This window comes from Oncorhynchus nerka, linkage group LG8 (genome assembly GCF_034236695.1).
Source record: "Oncorhynchus nerka isolate Pitt River linkage group LG8, Oner_Uvic_2.0, whole genome shotgun sequence".
Taxonomy (NCBI): domain Eukaryota; kingdom Metazoa; phylum Chordata; class Actinopteri; order Salmoniformes; family Salmonidae; genus Oncorhynchus; species Oncorhynchus nerka.
Genome location: NC_088403.1, coordinates 52,385,552 through 52,404,760, shown reverse-complemented (window position 1 = coordinate 52,404,760; position 19,209 = coordinate 52,385,552). Strand labels below are relative to the sequence as shown.

Genomic DNA, 19,209 nt, shown 5'->3' with positions numbered 1-19,209 from the left:
TTGGAGGGGTCTCCCGGGTGGCGCAGTGGTTAAGGGCGCTGCACTGCAGCGCCAGCTGTGCCACTAGAGACTCAGGGTTCGCGCCCAGGCTCTGTCGTAACCGGCCGCGACCGGGAGGTCCGTGGGGTGACGCACAATTGGCCTAGCGCTGTCCGGGTTAGGGAGGGTTTAGGCCGGTAGAGCTATCCTTGTCTCATTGCGCACCAGCGACTCCTGTGGCGGGCCGGGCGCAGTGCACGCTAACCACTGCGCCCGGCCTGCAACAGGAGTACACGGTGTTTCCTCCGACACATTGGTGCGGCTGGCTTCCGGGTTGGATGCGCGCTGTGTTAAGAAGCAGTGCTTGGTTGGGTTGTGTATCGGAGGACGCATGACTTTCGACCTTCGTCTCTCCCGAGCGATGAGACAAGATAGTAGCCACTAACAATTGGATACCACGAAATTGGGGAGAAAAAGGGGGTACATTTGGACTCCTCATACTTAGGTGCTGATATGTATTTTGATTCGATACTGTGATTTTATTGAGATTCGATGTCCCAAACATATTGTTCACCCTGCTGCAGAGGGACAAGAGAGCCATGAGGAAACACATTTTGATCAGTCATTTTGATCAGTCATGGAAATAAGTGCTGAAAACAACTTGTCTCCCTATAAGATTGAGAACAAGCTATGAATGGAGTTTTGGTCCAGGTAAAGACAATTGGTGCAAAAAATAATATAACAATATTGTCGATACAATATATCATTAAAAATAATATCCCGATAGCTACCTATTGATTTTGTTCCCCCATCACTACTTGTTGATAACTTGAGTGTTCGATGTTGTCACTCTATTTGTGCCTGGGATGTTGCCTCTGCTCCCTGCCATTTGCAAATTGTATTGACAAGCTACAGTGTTTTGAAGTCAATTTGGCAGGAGTTCAGCTGTGGTACTCTGGCCTGGGCTTGTGCTGCAGATTGGAATCTACTCAGACCTGAGGTCCATTAGAGGCTAAAATCCTTTTTAAAAGCACATGGGTGTGTGGGTGGGAGAATAGATGGCAAAACGATAAAAAAAAAAAAATCTAAGATGTAAATCGTAAACACCATTTTAGAAACCATGAACTGTTTTGTCTGGATATACAGTGTTACATCTACAAACAACAGTAATAAAAAAGAGAACGTGGATGTCTCTCTTCTGGAACAGCCATCCAGATATTGCCCACCCAAATGACAGCGCTATATTCCCTGTTGCCGGTATGCCAGCCTAACCACAGCGTACTAAAATGGATGCAATGCCTTTAGAGAAGGCGTTCTCTCTCTGTGTGTCTGTGTGTGTGGCTTCGAAAGGTCACGGCCACTGGGGGGGAGATAAAGTCCAGCCGCTTCAAACAGCCATATCCAAGCAGTAAATCATGCCCTCACTTGATTTACTCCGATTGGCTCCCGCGGTTCCCCAGACGCTTGTCTGGAGACCATAGTCACGCGCTCTGCAGTGCTAACTGTTGTTTTGCTATCGTGTTAGCACAACATCCCTAATGCTGCCTGAATATGCCCCCTTAGACGAAATATGGACCTCTCTCATTAACAATGAAAGTCACATTTTGCAGTCGATAATTACCCGTCCTTTTCAATGCACCAACCTCTGTCATCAAGACACAAACTATCTCTATTCATTAATGCTGACAACTTATTGCTATGTAGGTGTTAATTTGTCTGTGAAATACAGAAGATTTTGAGCAAACAAGTGAACGTCGTTGTGCTCAAGCATTTGTGGTGGCGTGTATTAGTGTGTGTCTAAGACTTTGCTTTGAGAGCAGGTCTTAGCTCTGCTGCTTCCACCTGTTGAGATGGAAAGAGTGCCCTTTGACTCCCAATGGATAACCAAGCACAACCAAGCCATGTCTGCTTTCTCAAGGAATTAATAGGCCTCTTGCATATTAATTTCAAACATTCATCCAGTCAGGTGTGCTGTCATATCTCTCCCTTTTGTAATACTCACATATTTGCATGAACATAGTAGATAGAATAACCTATATTCAATGAATGGAAATGATTAACATAAAGCCTTTTCCAGGCAGGGTTTCTCTCTGTCCTGTACCAAATGACATCCTATTTCATATACACTGAGTATACCAAACATTAGGAACACCTTCCTAATATTGAGTTGCGCCTCCACCTTTTGCCCTCAGAACAGCCTCATTTCGCCGGGGCGTGGACTCTACAAGGTGTCGAAAGCGTTCCACAGGAATGCTGGCCCATGTTGATGCCAATGCTTTCCACAGTTGTCAAGTTGGCTAGATGTCCTTTGGTTGGTGGACCATTCTTGACACAAACCGGTGCGCCTGGCACCTACTACCATACCCTGTTCAAAGGCACTTAAATCGTTTATCTTGCCCATTCATCCTCTGAATGGCACACATATACATCTATATTTAACCTGTCTCCTCCCCTTCATCTACACTGATTTTGAAGTTGATTTAACTGGTAACATCAATGAGGGATCATAGCTTTCACCTGTTCAGTCTGTCATGGAAAGAGCAGGTGTTAATGTTTTGTACACTCTGTGCATAGGACACTACTTCTGACCAGTGCTTTATGGGCCTGGTAGTGTAATATATAGGGGATGGCGGATTGGGAGTTGGGTTGTAAATGCTCCCAGGCTTAGCTAGCCCATTGACACCACTTAACAAGCCAGTGACTTATGTGTTAACCTTGGCGTTAACACCCTCAGATAGAGTACACATTAATATCAGGCCTTTTTAGGTTTAATGTTCTCAGACCAGGGTCTCATCAACACACCTATAAACCATACAAAGTGGATGGATTACGTTGAGTGATGAGATTTATGGACAATATGGACAGGGTTGGGGTTTAAAGTGATGCTAGAAATGTTTTGTATAATTTCAGCTAGTAGTTTTGAAAGTAGTGATCGTGAGCCACAGTTGTGTATAACGCCATCCTTTTCATATGATATGTTATGTTCTGAATTTTTTTTTTTTCACCCTACAATTCGTATAATAGGTTACAAATTGTAATTTGTACAATATGTTACACGTGTAGGTGCTTAAGATCCCGTTCAAACCCTTTTCATAACAATCTCAAATATTGTACGAAATTTGTAATGACTTTGTGGCCAAATGGTCCATTATTTCCTAATTGAATTTGAACAAATTGCCTAAGTAAATATGGTTGAAATGATTGATTCATGTATTGAAGTACAGAAGTTGAGTTTAAAACTGAACCGGAGCAACGCGAAGAGTGGAAAGCTTGCGAGATCCTGTATTTTTGTGTCCCTGCCATCCATACCACCTTGAGTTATATTCCTATGATCTGTGTGCTATTGGTGTTTCAAGCTGGAACAGGAACCATTTATTAGATGTCAATAAATACTCTTGGCAGTTTTTTTGTCCCCTGATCACTTTGATCACCATCAGTTCACATTTAGATTTATCGAAAGCTCTACATTTTTACCATGGTTAACTTTTTTCTCCTCCCATAATTGATTCGCACCAGAAACTGAATTGCAATGTGAATGCAAGTATGATTGATGTTGCGGATTTTGAAGGACTGCAGATCAGCAGAAAACCCTGAGGTCTACAAATCTTGGCTCTTGCAATCTTAAAATTGAAACGTCTGACATTGCCTCATTTTGCTGCATCAACACAGCTACTTAAGACGTTCAAAGAGCTGTCAACATTCTGGTGTTATCATAAAAAAACAGGTTGGAGTTCGTGATGACATGTTTGATATTTGCAAAATAACCTTTAGCTCAAAGATGCTGAGCTATGATGGTAGAGCTTTTGAAACAAAATGACATCACTACTGTGATTTAGTAAGATGATGATTTGATTGGCTTTCGGCACATGAGATGGTGTCCTTTTCGGCTGCTCTGTGTAGTCCCATTCGCTGAAATGGTACCTTCAAAACTGTCAGCGCTGGAACACAACACTGAATGACGTACACAAAAACACCAGAGGCCATAGTCAATCACAGAGAATAACTGGTTTTCAAAGTGTATGTTCTCCATTTGGATTCATCCAGTAAACAAATGTGTTTTAAGTGTCGTTGTGAGGAAATTTAGTATATATTAGCGGTTTTGATTCTATAAGGACCCAAGCTTACACATATGGTTTCTTACGCCAGCACAAGCAACTTAATGCAACAGTTTTTTGAACTATACAATTGAACTTGTGGTGCCCCTAACTTCTAGGAAATTAACCAAAACCACATGAATTTATTAATGCACCCTACCTAAATTACTTTGTGGGTCTCTAATGGTTATATTTGTAACACTAAGGGAAAAGTGCACCACAATGCTATTAATGACCCCGACTCTGCCGTTAATCACTTAAGATATTATTCAGCCATTGATTAATATCTAGTCTGATTGCTGATGTCTGAAACATTTTTGTGATTTTAAAGTGCGACGAGGCATCTCTGTAAGCAGTGACCGCAGCCGCCTCTTTGTTATACAGCAGCTACTCTCCCCGGTCCCTCAACTTTTCTCTTGGCAACAGCCCACAACACCGTAAAGAAGAGGATTTGCTACAGTAAGGCCCAATGTAGTGGAGGGCTGTAAACTGCATCCTCGCTTTGTTTTTCATGTTTGGGTTGCTTGTCCACATTACAAATCAACAGCGTCAAATTGAGAATCGCCACACGGACTTTAGCGGCTTAAAAACACACAGCGTTGGGAGGGGAGGGAGAGAAAAAAAAGAATGAAAACAGAGCCTGGACTCTGGAGTCCGATCCCAGCGTAATCATAGCATGCCAGCAGAAGGGATTTAGACAGTAATGCTCCTGCGGAGAGTGCAAAAGAAAAAAAAGGGGGGAAAGTCGAGTGTGCTGACGCGCCACAGATATCCTAAACCACTCGCTCACCTCTCCAACCCAGTCAGCTGTTCAAAGCCCGACACAGTGCTGCAAACACACTCACCTTGTCAGTGTGCTTATATACTGAACAGAAATATACATGTAAATTGTTGGTCACATGTTAGAACTGAAATAAAAGATCCCAGGCATTTTCCATATGCACAAGATTATTTCTCTGAAATTTTGTGCACATATTTGTTTACATCCCTGTTAGCAAGCATTTCTCCTTTGACAAGATAATCCATCCACCTGACCGGTGTGGCATATCAAGATGCTGATTAAACAGCAGGATCATTACACAGGTGCACCTTGCGCTGGGGACAATAAAAGGACACTATAATGTTCAGTTTTGTCACACAACACAGTGCCACATGTCTCAAGTTGAGGGAGCGTGCAATTGGCATGCTGACTGCAGGAATGTCCACCAGAGATGCTGCCAGAGAATTTAATGTTAATTTCTCTACCATAAGCCACCTCCAATGTCATTTTAGAGAATTTGGCAGTACGTCCAACCAGCCTCACAACTGCAGACCACATGTAACCATGCCAGCGCAGGACCTCAACATCCGGTTTCTTCACCAGCGGGATCGTCTGAGACCAGCCAGTCTGTCAGCTGATGAAATTGAGTTTGCACAACCGAAGAATTTCTGCCCAAACTGTCACAGGAAAGCTCATCTGCATGCTCGTCTTCCTCACCGGCGTCTTGACCGCAGTCCGGCGTCGTAACCGACTTTAGTGGGGAAATGTTCACCTTCGACGGCCACTAGCACGCTGGAGATATGTGCAATTCACAGATGAATCCCTCTTTCAACTGTAACGTGCAGATTGCAGACCGTGTGTATGGCATCTTGTGGGAGAGTGGTTTGCTATTGTCAATGTTGTGAACAGAGTGTCCCATGGTGGGGTTGTGATATTGGCAGGCATAAGCTACAGACAACGAAAACAACAGTTTTGGTCCATTCATCCATCGCTATCACCTCATGCACTGCCCTGTTGCAAGGATCTGTATACAATTCCTGGAAACTGAAAATGTCCCATTTCTTCCATGGCCTGCATACTCACCTGACATGTCACCCGTTGAGCCTGTTTGGGATGCTCTGGATCTCGCCAATATACTGCAACTTCGCACAGCCATTTGAAGAGAAGTGGGACAACAGTCTACAGGCCACAATCAACAGCCTGATCAACTCTATGCGAAGGAGATGTCGCGCTGCATGAGGCAAATGGTGGTCAGACCAGATACTGACTGGACTTCTGATCCACGCCTCTACTTTGTTTTAAAGGTATCTGTGAACAACCGATGCATATCTGCATTCCCAGTCAAGTCAAATCCATAGATTAGGGCCTAATTTATTTATTTCAATTTACTGATTTTCTTATGAACTGTAACTCATTCAAATATTTTAAATTGTTACATGTTGCGTTTATATTTTTGTTTAAGTTCTCACTTTGCGTTAGCAGGGATTAGCATCGTTAACCTGAAGGCAAGCAAATGGGCATCGGCTTGGTACTTCAGTTCTGGCTCCCTTTGAGGGGCCTCAGCCTCGCTCATGCCGGGTCAGACAGTGGTACACAGGGGGCCCGGGGGCACTCTACCAGACTGCCACTCTACTTTGATACCTATTCCCCCAGCACCTGGCTAGGCCCTTAACATGACCCCAGTTAGATAACATGTCTGTGACCCTGTTCGAACATGGGATCAAAGCAGAGGCACAGCAATATTTGAGTGGTTTGTGTGTGTCAGTGAGGGTAAGGTTTGACAATGTATTTATAGAGAAGTAATTTTTGGTACTTGATTCAGAATAGGGCAGTGTTGTTTCTAAGTGTTTTGGGCTAAGCGTTTTTGTTTGTTTTGTATGTTTTACTAGATATAGAGGAACATATGCCAACTATAATCAGTCTTACAATAGCAATACATTCATACCTTATGTCAAATGCTTTAGCAAATTCGGAGCAATTTACCAAATCTAATGAATGTATTAATCTATTCCAGGTGAACACCCAGCAAAGTTTCCAGACCTGCAAGACTCACATCTCCTAAAATTGAGTCCAAGTTCCCAAAGGTAAAGCATGGTCATTGTACTAGTTTCAGTAGAGTGAAAGGTTTCTTTCTTTGATTCTTTACTATAACTGAAAAGTAATGGAAACAATTGACCCATTTTGATGTGCCAGTATTGATGCTTGTGATGAAGTATTACATCTTATTCTGGATAGACTGTTTTCCTTCAAGTTTGAAAATATATTAATGTATGTCCTATTCTCCTTGCGGCAGAAGAAGAGCCTTCCGATATACGCATGGGATTCTGGAGAGGACGGAAGGTCTGGATGACGAGCAGGAGGATAACATCGATGGCAGCCCCAGCCCGGTCAGCCCTATCCCCCCATACCTGCCCAAGACCAGCAGCTCAGAGTGGAACAGCTACGACGACCTCGCCGGCTCCTTCTCTGAACAGGAAGAGACCAAGGCCCTGGTAACCAAAGACCGCTCCCCCCAGCCCCACTACCACATCCTGACCCCACTTCTCCCTCCCAAGACCAATGTCCACCGGTTGACAGACCAGTCGGGGTTCCGTGCTCCCCAGCTCCAGGAGCCCATTTGCACAAGCGCCAGGAACGAGGCCAAAAACGGGCCGATACTCTCCCAAACCATCCTCCGCAGGTGGATTGAGACGCCCGTCGAGCACAAGCTCTCATCGGACGCTAGCTCCAAGTCAGGCTCGTTGGACCAGGACCGGAACGATCTGTCGGCCAGTGAGAGCGGAGAGGAGAAGGTTCCCAGTTCAATGCCAGGGGACGACCTAGACTCCCCGGTGACAGGGGAGATGGTTCTACCTATGGGCCTCCCCACCACCTACTTCTCTGTGGACAATTGTATGACAGACACATACCGGGCAAAATACCACCAGAGGCCCGCCCTGCACATGATGACGAACGCTAAAGGCGGGGAACAACACATGTCGTCTGGTGAGAGCGACCTGGGAGAGGGAGGCCTCCCCATCCCAGATTCCCAACCTACAGAGCCCCCCAAGAGCCAGCCTGAATCAGGTAATTGGAGCTCTCTGTAGACAATTTGCCACGGAAAGTGGAAGACACTTGGAGCCCTAGTTGTTTGTGGTCATACCCATGTCACCATTTGTGGGTTTTAATGTGTGAAAGCATGTTTTCTACTATAGATTTTTGGGTCATCAATAAATGTTATAAAAACTTTAATTAGAAGTCTATTACAGGGGTGAATAATATATGTTCCTGTCTCTTGCAGGTTACTACTCCAGTAAAACTATAGCTAAATGGAATCCTGTAACACCCAAAGGACTTGATGAACATGGGTTTCTATGATGGAAATTCTACTGTTGAAGGGGCCTGGTACGAAAGCCACAGTTAGAAAAAATGTAATCTCCTTCTACAATTTTTGAATCCTCTTACGGTGATGCTTATTTGCTTGTAGAGATGTCATATCAGAAGACAGACATGAATCTGGAATGCCAAAGAGATTGGTAACTCCCAGAGGCAGTAAAAGTCTGAAGAGTACTCTTCAGTTCAGCAGTAGTCTCAGGAGTCTTATGCCATGCCTGCACACCGGTCTTCATGTGATTGGGATTGTGGCCACTAGATGGCAGCAGCAGTAATTGTGGATTTGCACAGTAGAAAGGCAAAAATAATTTACGAAAGAGGATCCAAACCTAGGATGGTTCTTGGTCGATGCAGGGAACTGCTCGAACTTACTTCCAAGGTCATTCACAGGTTGGCTCACTGAAGAATGTTTCCCACGAAACCACTTTTCCCCTCCAGAGATGATCAAATAAACTACATGTAACAATGACAATAACTCAGCTCTAACCAATTTACACTTTAGCCAGAAAATCTATGAAATGCTTGTATTTGTTTCTCGAATTACTGTCATTTCATTTTTCTACAGTGACTGCGCAACCTCTGCCTATGTAACAAGGTGAGGTAAATATGCCTTGAGCAGGTTTTTTACTTTTAATGTCCAGTGTTGATGCAGTCATGGAATAAGGGAGATTCAGTTTGTGTGCACTTATGCATTGTTTTTGTAGGAGCACTACTTTAAAATAAGTCCCAAGGGTCCCCCTATGTGGCCACAGAGGAACCTAATCTTGGGTGAATCTGTTCCAGTCCGAGGTTGAATGAGTGTTTTAAAGGCCCAGTGCAGTCAAACTTGCTTTTCCTGTGTTTTATAGAGTATATATTTCCACACAGAGGTTGTGAAATTGTGAAAATTATATTACAATTTTAGTGTAAAAGCTGTTTGAAAAGACTGCCTGAAATGTCAGCCTGTTGTGGTGAGACTGAGTTTTGACCTGCCTGTTGACATCACCAGGAAGAAATTAGTTGATTGACCAGTTCAAAAGAGTTCCAAACCTCTGCCAATAACAGCTAGTTTTCAGTTTCCCCCTCCCCACTCAGCACTCCCATAAGGTCCGATCAAAATTTTTGCTTGAGAAATTGCTCTTTCCTAAGAGGCAATTTTAATTGAAAACAAATCACAGTAAAGTACTTAATTGTGACCCACAGAATTTTATATTGAGATAAAAACAGCTACTTGTTAGGAGAGAAGCATCTCAAAGCTACTTGTTAGGAGAGAATCATCTCAAGTCATTGGTATCTGGCGTATGTTCTAAGCTGCCTTTTTAACCCTGCCATTCCAGGGGTGTATTCACTAGGAACCAAATGGATGAAACGGGGAGTGACTAACCCGAACTTGTTCAATAAGAAACACTCATTTTTGTTAAATGGTTTGCACTAACAAATACACCCCTGACAACTTGCTGCTGTGTTTTATATGGCTTTCTATCCCCAGTTCAGATCGCCTCTCACACACCTTTCCAGATATAAGCCTCATTGTTCGCTCTTTTAATGTTTCTCCTGTCACATACTGGGCAGTGTGTTAAAGGTACGTTACTTTTCATGTTGTCAAACCGTGCTTCTGTTTGTCTCCTGAGTCAAACACGTGTCAAATTCATTTAGATGTTCCTGTAGAATGGAACCAATTGAATTTGTTCCAAAAGTCTAAACTCCAAGCTAAATCCAACCCACCTCAAACTTGTAAGTATTTGAAATATGAATTTGACCCAGGTCTGTTTGATTTACCAAAACCTCAAGAATGGATTGATTACTGGATGTAAGAATTTTAAGAGTGAGGTAAATGAAGTAGAAAATTCCCGCTTTTCTGCAGGTATTGTTCTAGTTTGACCCAGAGATTATCACAACATTGCCTACATGCTATGTCATTTTTTTTTCATGGCGGACCATTCTAGTGATGCTGTAAGAAAGTAATTTTTGTTGTAAATGTTTGAATATATTGCTCGGCAGACTTCACTGCACAGTGCCTTTCTAGTTTTCTACGTCAAGTTGAAATAGGAGCCGGCATTTGTACAATATGTCATTTTTCTAGATGTTTTTTTTAACATTTAATTTCATTTTTGATTAACAATTGTTTAATAAATAATTATATTTAACCATAGCCATGTCCAAGTTTTCTAAATCAGTTATTCTCATATAACATACATACATACATAATTATAATATCCATAATTATAGATAGACTACTTGGGGTAAATATAATCTCTGCAAACCTGAACCTAAATCTCACAAACGTATTTTATGACTATGCCTGAACACGAAAGATTAGGGTAAATGTAATCAAACAAGTCTACAAAGATATAAACAAAAAAAGAAACATACTCTCACTGTCAACTGCGTTTTATTTTCAGCAAACTTAACTCATCAGTGAAGAGCACTTTTTGCCAGTCCTGTCTGGTCCAGCGACGGTGGGTTTGAGCCCGTAGGCGATGTTGTTTCCAGTGATTTCTGTTGAGGACCTGCCTTACAACAGGCCTACAAGCCCTCAGTCCAGCCTTTCTCAGCCTATTGTGGACAGTCTGAGCACTGATGGAGGGATTGTGTGTTCCTGGTGTAACTCTGCAGTTGTTGTTGCCATCCTGTACCTGTCCTGCTGGTGTGATGTTCGGATGTACTGATCCTGGGCAGGTGTTTTTACGCGTGGTCTGCCACTGCGAGGACGATCAGCAGGTCTCCCTGCAGCGCTGTCTTAGGTGTCTCACAGTACGAACATTGCAATTTATTGCCCTGGCCAAATCTGCAGTCCTCATGCCTCCTTGCAGCATGCCTAAGGCACGTTCACGCAGATGATCAGGGACCCTGGGCATCTTTTTTTGGTGTTTTACAGAGTCCGTAGAAAGGCCTCTTTAGTGTCCTAAGTTTTCATAACTGTGACCTTAATTGCCTAACGTCTGTATGCTGTTAGTGTCTTAACGACCGTTCCACAGGTGCATGTTCATTAATTGTTTATGGTTCATTGAACAAGCCTGGGATACAGTGTTTAAACCCTTTACAATGAATGTCTGAGTTTACATGTACTGGAAGAGTAAATAGGAAGGCAACAGTAAAATTATACAGGGAGTTAAGTGAAGTTAGTGCAGTGAAAAACTTGAATTAGAATTTTTCTAAGAAGCTATTTAGTAAAACATTTTTTAAACTGTTTTAATTGAAAACAACCACAGCAAGGTACTTAATTTTAACCCAGAAATGATTTGATATTGAGAAAGAAAATGCTGCAATGAACTTAAGTGATACATGGAGAACAAGAGGCTTAGCCATGGAGGCTTGGAAACGTGAAGCTCTGCTACCATCTAGATTAAGGTAAACCCCGGAGGAAGAGGAACATAAACCGGGCCTATAGAAAGTCTACACCCCCTTGAACTTTTTTTCACAGTTTGTTGCATTACAAAGTGAGATTAAAATAATTATTGTATTTTTTTTTTGGTCATTGATCTACACAATACTCTGTTAAAGTGAAAATACAATTCTACAGATTTCTTTTTTAAATGTATAATTTAAAAACAAATATAGTTGATACATAAGTATTCACCCCAAGCCTAAATTAGCTCAGAAGTTAAATCTAGCTTAACAAATCAAATTATATTGGCTAAATTTGTGTGATATAGTAGGGTTTGTTATCATTTCTTTATGACTACCCCATCTTATGTCCCACAAATACAGTACATCTTTAAGGTCCCTCAGTCAAGTATTGAATTTCAAGCACCGATTTAACGACAAGGACCAGGGAGCTTTTCGAAAGCCTCAAAGAAGGGCAGTGATTGGTAGTTGGGTAACAATAGAAATCAGACATTGAATATATATATGGTCCAGTTAATAATTATACTGTGGATGATGTATGAAACCACCCAGACATGTCAAAGATGCCGTTGTCCTTCAGAGCTGAGCTACAGGACAGGAATGAGGCCATTGGTGATTTTGAAATGGCTACAGAGTTCAATGACTGTGATGGGACAACTGAAGATCGATCAACAACATTGTAGTGACGCCACAATAATGACCTAAATTACAGAGTGAAAAGATTAATACAAATATTCCAAAACATGCATAAGTATGCAACAAGGCACAAATGTAATACACTTTTTGGCCAAAATGCAAAACCTTATGTATTGTGTTGGATTTCCCCAAGCATAACTTAGTAACTGTCTCCTTATTTTCAAGCACAGTGATGGCTGCATTATATTATGGGTATGCTTAACAGGATTTTTTTAGGATGACAAGAAACAGGATGAAGCTAAGCACAGGCAAAATCCTAAAGGAAAAGCTCCTTGAGTCTACTTTAAACCAGAGACTGGGAGAGTAATTCACCCTTCAGCAGGACAAACCTACAACACAAAGCCAAATCTACACTGGAGTTGCTTACCAAGAAGACAGTGAATGTTCCTGAGTGGCCAAGTTATAATTTTGACTTAAATGTGTTGGAATATCTATGGCGAGAATTGAAAATAGCCATGATCCCCAACTCCTTGACAGCACTTCAATAATTTTGTGTAGAATAATGGGCAAATATTGCACAATATACAGGTGTGCAAAGCTCTTATGAGACTTAACCAATAAGAGTTACAGCTGCAATCACTGTCAAATGTGTTTCTAACATGTATTTACCAGGGGGGTACTTATCTAATCAAGTTGTTTTGTTTTCCATTCATCTTTAAAAAATAAATGTTTATAAAACATTGACAAAAAAAGACAAATCAATTTTAATCCCACTTTAATCACAAAGTGTGAAGACATTCAAAGGGATGTAAACTTTCTATGGGCAGTGTATCTACAGAGTGTGTGTCCACGTAATATCTCCTTTCACCTAAAGTTTACACTGGTTTACTACTTTCCAAAAATCTAACTGGACTGGAGGAGGCATACCATATATATATTTTTTATATAATAGAGAGTTTGTCCGCACAAAAATGTTTACACCACCATTGCGATTATGTATGTACATAAGAATTCTGTTGTATCACAAATGGCTGTAAATCACGGAGCCAATGAGAAACGAAAGAGGACTTTAGTACACAACTGGTGACCTCTATAGATCCTCAAATGATGACATTTACAGCAAATGTTGCCGACGTGCACTCCTAAGGACATTGCACCATCTTGTGGCGTTAATGGGACTGACAACCTTGTGCATGAAGACGGTAGCTCCATGCACTTACCACAAATTCCTAATTTTGCCGCATTGTAAATTGCTCTACGTTGCTCTTTTTTAAAATGGTCATTAGCACAGTATACATGATCCCAATGTTTGCTTCAAGACACCAGCAATTAAAATGTGTTGTTGATTGTGCTGATTTAACCGTGTCGTGCGCCATAGTTTCAAAACTCAATGGATCGTCCTAAAGCAATGACGTCATATCTGAATTCTGCGATCTTCATGCATGTTCGCTCAACCGCACTCCGATCCCAAAGTTACTTCGTAGTAGCAGGTTAGAATTTACACAGCAGTTTAAGAAAACGAACGGAGCAGGTTAACCACTGCATCGAAGTGCTACGAATAGAGTCCCATCTCCAACTGCAGTTGCACGTTTTCAAATGAAACCTGCCGACCAAGCCATTGCCATTAGGTTCATGATTCACAACTGAGCACTACTTGGAGGAATGAAGTCAGGATTGAAGAGCCAGGTACCGAGAGACTGTCTGGCTTAGGCTGCTGTGACATTTCAACCTCCTGTGTCATATTACTGATTTCATCCAACTCGTTCAGGTGTATGAGGGATCATGAAACATGTGAAGGCATTAGGGGGTGTTTATATATATATATATATATATATATGACTGAATTGCAGACATGAATTAACTAGCTTCAATGGGATTTACGTATGACCTTGACAGTTGACTACAGAACGACTAACATTTGGTGTTATACCCGACTTTCGAGAGTTCTAGTATCATACTCATAACTCGCCTGGGAAATGCTGCACATTCCAACACAGGTGCCAGTGTCAAACCCAACAATTCCCCCATCCAAAAGTCACTGCATTGGCCACAAACAGCTACAGAAGGATCCGATAGGGAGGGAAACCGGTAGGTGATGTGGGTTTTTGGTCAGCAGGTGGACTGGTTCCTCAGCTAATTAACTGACTAAATACTTGACAAAGGAAGGTCCACACTGATGAAGCGCTAACTCAAGGCTCCATTAATTTATGGGCAAAGACAGACTCTCCAGCCGGTGCGCTACCAGGGCGGGACGTGGTCTGGAGAGCAAGCGAGCCACCATTTATTAAGCAGGTGCAACAGCTCCCCCGATACCCAGGCGTGCGCTAACTTGACGTTATCCCCAAAGAGAGTTTATTCTGAATATTGTCGATGTTGTGTTTAGAATGATAACTCCGCGACGTCGATTTCTAATCAACCATGTTGTTCTTTATCTCAAACGTGAAGTAACGTTTACAGAACGAAAGCAATGAATGCCATATCACAACAGGTATAACCCAACATTAACGGCACTGTGTGCTTGCAGTTAGTCTAACTCTCAATGTAGCTCTAGCTAGATTACAGCAGTTAATTAATTAAGAGCCTGTGAATTAGGGAAACCCCAATTGAACCTCTGGTTAGATCCCTGTGCCATATTTTCCATACCGAGTTCTAGCGTGCTGCGTGTACCACCAACTACATCTAGTCACTTGTAAAATGTCGATTCTTTAATGCTTACCTTGTAATTAGCCTATGTTTGTCCTGAGTAAACGCAATATTTTCTTTGGGTGCTTTCTCTGTAGTTAAAAAAAAAAGACTGTCAAATTGCACCCGGTAATCAACTGTTTTCCAAAGAGTAGGAAGTTAGAGACTTACCACTCAATACATTCTTAAAAATATATTATTTAACACTTACTGTTTACCTGTGCTTGTCCTGATTTTTATAAAGTTGTCAGTTGGAATCCATAGTTTTTCTTTAAATAAAAAATTGCATTCTATGCATCCCCTGTCCAAACTGTAAAATCTTCCATGCAGCTACGGTATGCTTCTTCTCTGTTGACATAGGCTCTTTTGGCAGAGGTCACGTAAAATGTTACATTTATCCAAAACTACAGATTTCAGCACCCAAAAGAAAGGAATACAGGACAAACATAGGTACATTTAAGAATTTACATTTTTACAAGTATCGACTGATAGTGAATCAATGTAATTGGCTTCCCTCCACTGACACTTAACTCCGTAGAAATATGGATGGAGTTAAGTTTACATACGGATAGATACCTTATTTAGATAAGTTTTCAGACCCTTTGCTATGAGACTGAAAATTGAGCAGATCCTGTTTCCATTGATCATCCTTGAGATGTTTCCACAACTTGAATTGAGTACACCTGTGGTAAATTCAATTATTTGGACATGATTTGGAAAGGCGTACGCCTGTCTATATAAGGTCCCACAGTTTACAGGTGCATGTCAGAGCAAAAACCAAGTCATGAGGTTGAAGGAATTGTCCGTAGAGCTCCGAGACAGGATTGTGTCGAGGCACAGATCTGGGGAAGGGCACCAAAATATTTTTGCAGCATTGAAGGTCCCAAGGAACACCGTGGCCTCCCATTCTTAAATGGAAGAAGTTTGGAACAACCAAGATTCTTCCTAGAGCTGGCCGCCTAGCCAAACTGAGCAATCGGGGTAGAAGGGCTTTGGTCAGGGAGGTGACCAAGAACCCAATAGTCACTCTGACAGAGCTCCAGTGTTCCTCTGTAGAGATGGGTGAAATTTCCAGAAGAACCACCATCTCTGCAGCACTCCACCAATCAGGCCTTTATGGTAGAGTTGCCAGACGGTAGCCACTCCTCAGTAAAAGGCACATGACAGCATGCTTGGAGGCACCTAAAGACTCTCAGACCATGAGAAAGAACATTCTCTCGTCTAATGAAACCAAGATTGAACTCTTTGCCCTGAATGCCAAGCGTCACGTCTGGAGGAAAGCTGGCACCCCTCATCACCTGGCCAATACCATCCCTACAGTGAAGCATGGTGGTGGCAGCATCATGCTGTGGTATGTTTCTCAGCGGTAGGGACTGGGAGACTAGTCAGGATCAAGGGAAAGATGAACAGAGCAAAGTACTGAGAGATCCTTGATGAAAACCTGCTCCAGAGTGTTCAGGACCTCAGACTGAGGCAAAGGTTCACCTTCCAACAGGACAACAACCCAAAGCACATAGCCAAGACAACGCAGGAGTGGCTTTGGGACAAGTCTCAATGTTCTTGAGTGGCACAGCCAGAGCCTGGACTTGAACCCGACCGAACATCTCTGGAGAGACCTGAAAATAGCAGTGCAGCGACGCTCCCCACCCAACCTGACAGAGCTTGAGAGGATCTGCAGAGAAAATGGGAGAAATTCCCCAAATACAGATGTGCCAAGCTTGTAGCGTCAAAGCCTAGAAGACTTAAGGCTGTAATCGCTGTCAAATGTGCTTCAACAAAGTGAAAGGGCTTTCAGCCAATAAGCATGAAATATTTTCTCTAAATATCACTGGCCTTTTTTAAAAATGGTCTTTACTCTTTTACCTTTCCCTCCATCATTAGTAAGCATTTCACGTTATATTCTACACCTGTTGTATGGCTGGTTGTATTTGTCACATGTGACAAATAAAAATGTAGTTGATAAGGTCAGAAGAAACTACATTAGGCTATTCTCCTTCTCTTGCCCTTTAGAGGGCAGCAGAGGATAACAAAAACCAATGCCCTTGCACATCTCCTCAACACCCATCTACCCAAAACTATCACAGAATCCATAACAGGCAAGTTAATTAAAGATATAAGTCTCACAAAAAGACATTTCCTCCACAAGATAAGGCCCCTTAATCTCATTAATCCCTGCATGCAATCAGCCTCAAACGTAATTAATACATTTATAGATCGTTATTTGTTGTAGTAATTGCAGAGTCTCTCGACTACAGACCATTTTACTAATCATAGCTAATTAGTCTACCATCCCTGCACAATTTCTATGCAGAAATAGGGTATTGATCCCGGGACTGTCTCCATTCGCGCCTCGAAGAGAATGAGGCTGGATGGAAATTGCACGGCTCACTTCTTCTCTCCAATCTCTCTGATCCTATTTCCAGGTCAGTGCCGCGAGGTAGTCAACCATTATTTGACTAAAAACAAACTGACGGTGCCAGCTGGCTACTTTTCGTTTGAGAAGTAGAAGAGGTGAGATGATGCCTTTGCAAAGTTCCTGAAACTAGTGATTCGGTGTCATCAATAATATCAACTCTGTCAATGGAATGGTTGAAAATCGCAATTGATGGATATAAATACTAGACGTCACAATTCATTGATTTAGGTGGCTCTTGTGATGAATTTCTTCCACTCGCGAGGGGTGAGTAAAACTCACCTGGTGATCACAAAACCCCGATTGGTGAGACGTCACATGGTAAACCCAAAGGAACTAAGGTGGCCCTTTCTATCATTTCTGCCATCTGGGTAGCAGTCTACTCCTGATTGCATGGGTTGTTTGTCACACACAGAGTTTGGGTGTTTGAGTCTTGGCTGACACCGAGAGTTATGCGAGTATGTGTTCCCTCCTCTGTCTCGCTTCCTGTCAGGGCGGCTCGTCCTCCGCAGCTGGCTTACTTCATTAGGAGCCATCAGCTAGGCTGAGCACACTGTCAGAGGCAGGCTTCTGCTTTGTCATTTCCCCCTCTCTCTCGCTTTCTTCTCTCTCTCTTTCTCCTTCCCCCCCTCTCCCTCTCTCACCACACATCTCCATGTGATTCCTTACTCTGTCAACCTCCCTTAATCTCTTTCCCCCTGATAAATGTACCCCCTTCTCTCACTCTGCCTCCCCCTCCCTCCTGTCCTCATCCTTCCATCACATCCTCCTCTAGTTTCTGTACCATATCTGTCTCTCTCTACACACAAACACACACACACCAACACAAAGCCCCCAGGCCTCTGTAGTAGGAACCGGATTATATAAAGACGCCTCTAATTTGGGGCAGTAGAACGTGTGGAATCTGATTGCTTTGGAAGATTTAAAAAACTGGGCGGGCTGGGGAAGTAAAGTGGTAGGGGTGTAGTCTGTTCCAGGGATTTACCAAATGTTGAGATTTGAGAGGGTGGCTTAATGGAGTACACAGAGAGAGCAGACTGGAGGCTAGGCTGGAGGTTTGAGACCACACACCGAAGAAGCTCTCTCCAGCAACCTTCCTCAGGTTGTATGTTGTATAATGAGATGCTGCATATCCTGATACATGTATGCTGTATTTGTTGATGGGTGTTCATTGAAAGACTGAACATGTTTAAATCTGACCTGGGTCAGATATTTATCTTGTTGTTACTTGCCCTCTGAAATTTGAGTTGGCTGATTCTTTACCATATTACGACATGGAACAAAGGAACAGTATTTCTTTTATTATATGAAGTCACTTTGAAGTCTCTTAATAAATAGGAAGCTCCCTGTATACGGTGTCTTGGACATGTCATGTCAAAGTTCTTGGTTCAACACTAGGGGGCAGTGATATACTGTTTGACATTTACATTTACACCACATGCACACGTGCCTCTCCCACTTGCATGCATGAAACGAGACCAATGTAATGACTGTGACACAGACACATACCTTGACAAGAAACAATGTCTTGAGAGAGAAGAAAATGCCAACCATGGTGGCAACGTGTCTGCGTTTCCCACAAGGCCAAGATGCCAGGCCTACGTTCAGTTTTAGTCACGGGTGAAGCTTCCTGAAGGCGTTAGCAAACCTTTGGTTGGAAGAACACTCGGGTCGGGCCACCCTGATTTCCATTGGCAGGTTAATTGACATTTTGCAGGGCCAAAGCTCAGACACTAGCGGGCTTTTTGTGAAAATATGTGGATTAGAGTGACAGAAAAAAAGGCAGGGAGCAAGAGAGAAGACAAAACAGTGTATTGGCTATCAGAGGCTTTCATGAATAAACTGCCTTGCTTTTAACTTTTGCTCTCTGGGACTGGCGAAGCACCGTTTAATTGCCATTTGAAGGGTTTAATCCCTTGCGAAGCTGAAACGCATTATTTTTCTCT

At 42.5% G+C, this 19,209-nt stretch overlaps 1 protein-coding gene across 3 annotated transcripts in view; it reads left to right on the top strand.

Moving 5' to 3' along the window:
• LOC115133551 (inactive ubiquitin carboxyl-terminal hydrolase 53-like) overlaps positions 1-10,336 on the top strand; it is a 54,965-nt gene extending 44,629 nt beyond the window's left edge. For 2 of the 3 annotated variants that reach the window (XM_029666909.2, XM_029666912.2), the window contains 3 exons: positions 6,848-6,917; positions 7,127-7,899; positions 8,114-10,336. In XM_029666909.2, the coding sequence (XP_029522769.2) occupies positions 6,848-6,917; positions 7,127-7,899; positions 8,114-8,190 (920 nt within the window). In that variant the 3' untranslated portion in view covers positions 8,191-10,336. The remainder of the gene's footprint in view (positions 1-6,847; positions 6,918-7,126; positions 7,900-8,113) is intronic. The other variant, XM_029666911.2, reaches the window with a different exon arrangement.
• Positions 10,337-19,209: the final 8,873 nt, after the last annotated feature.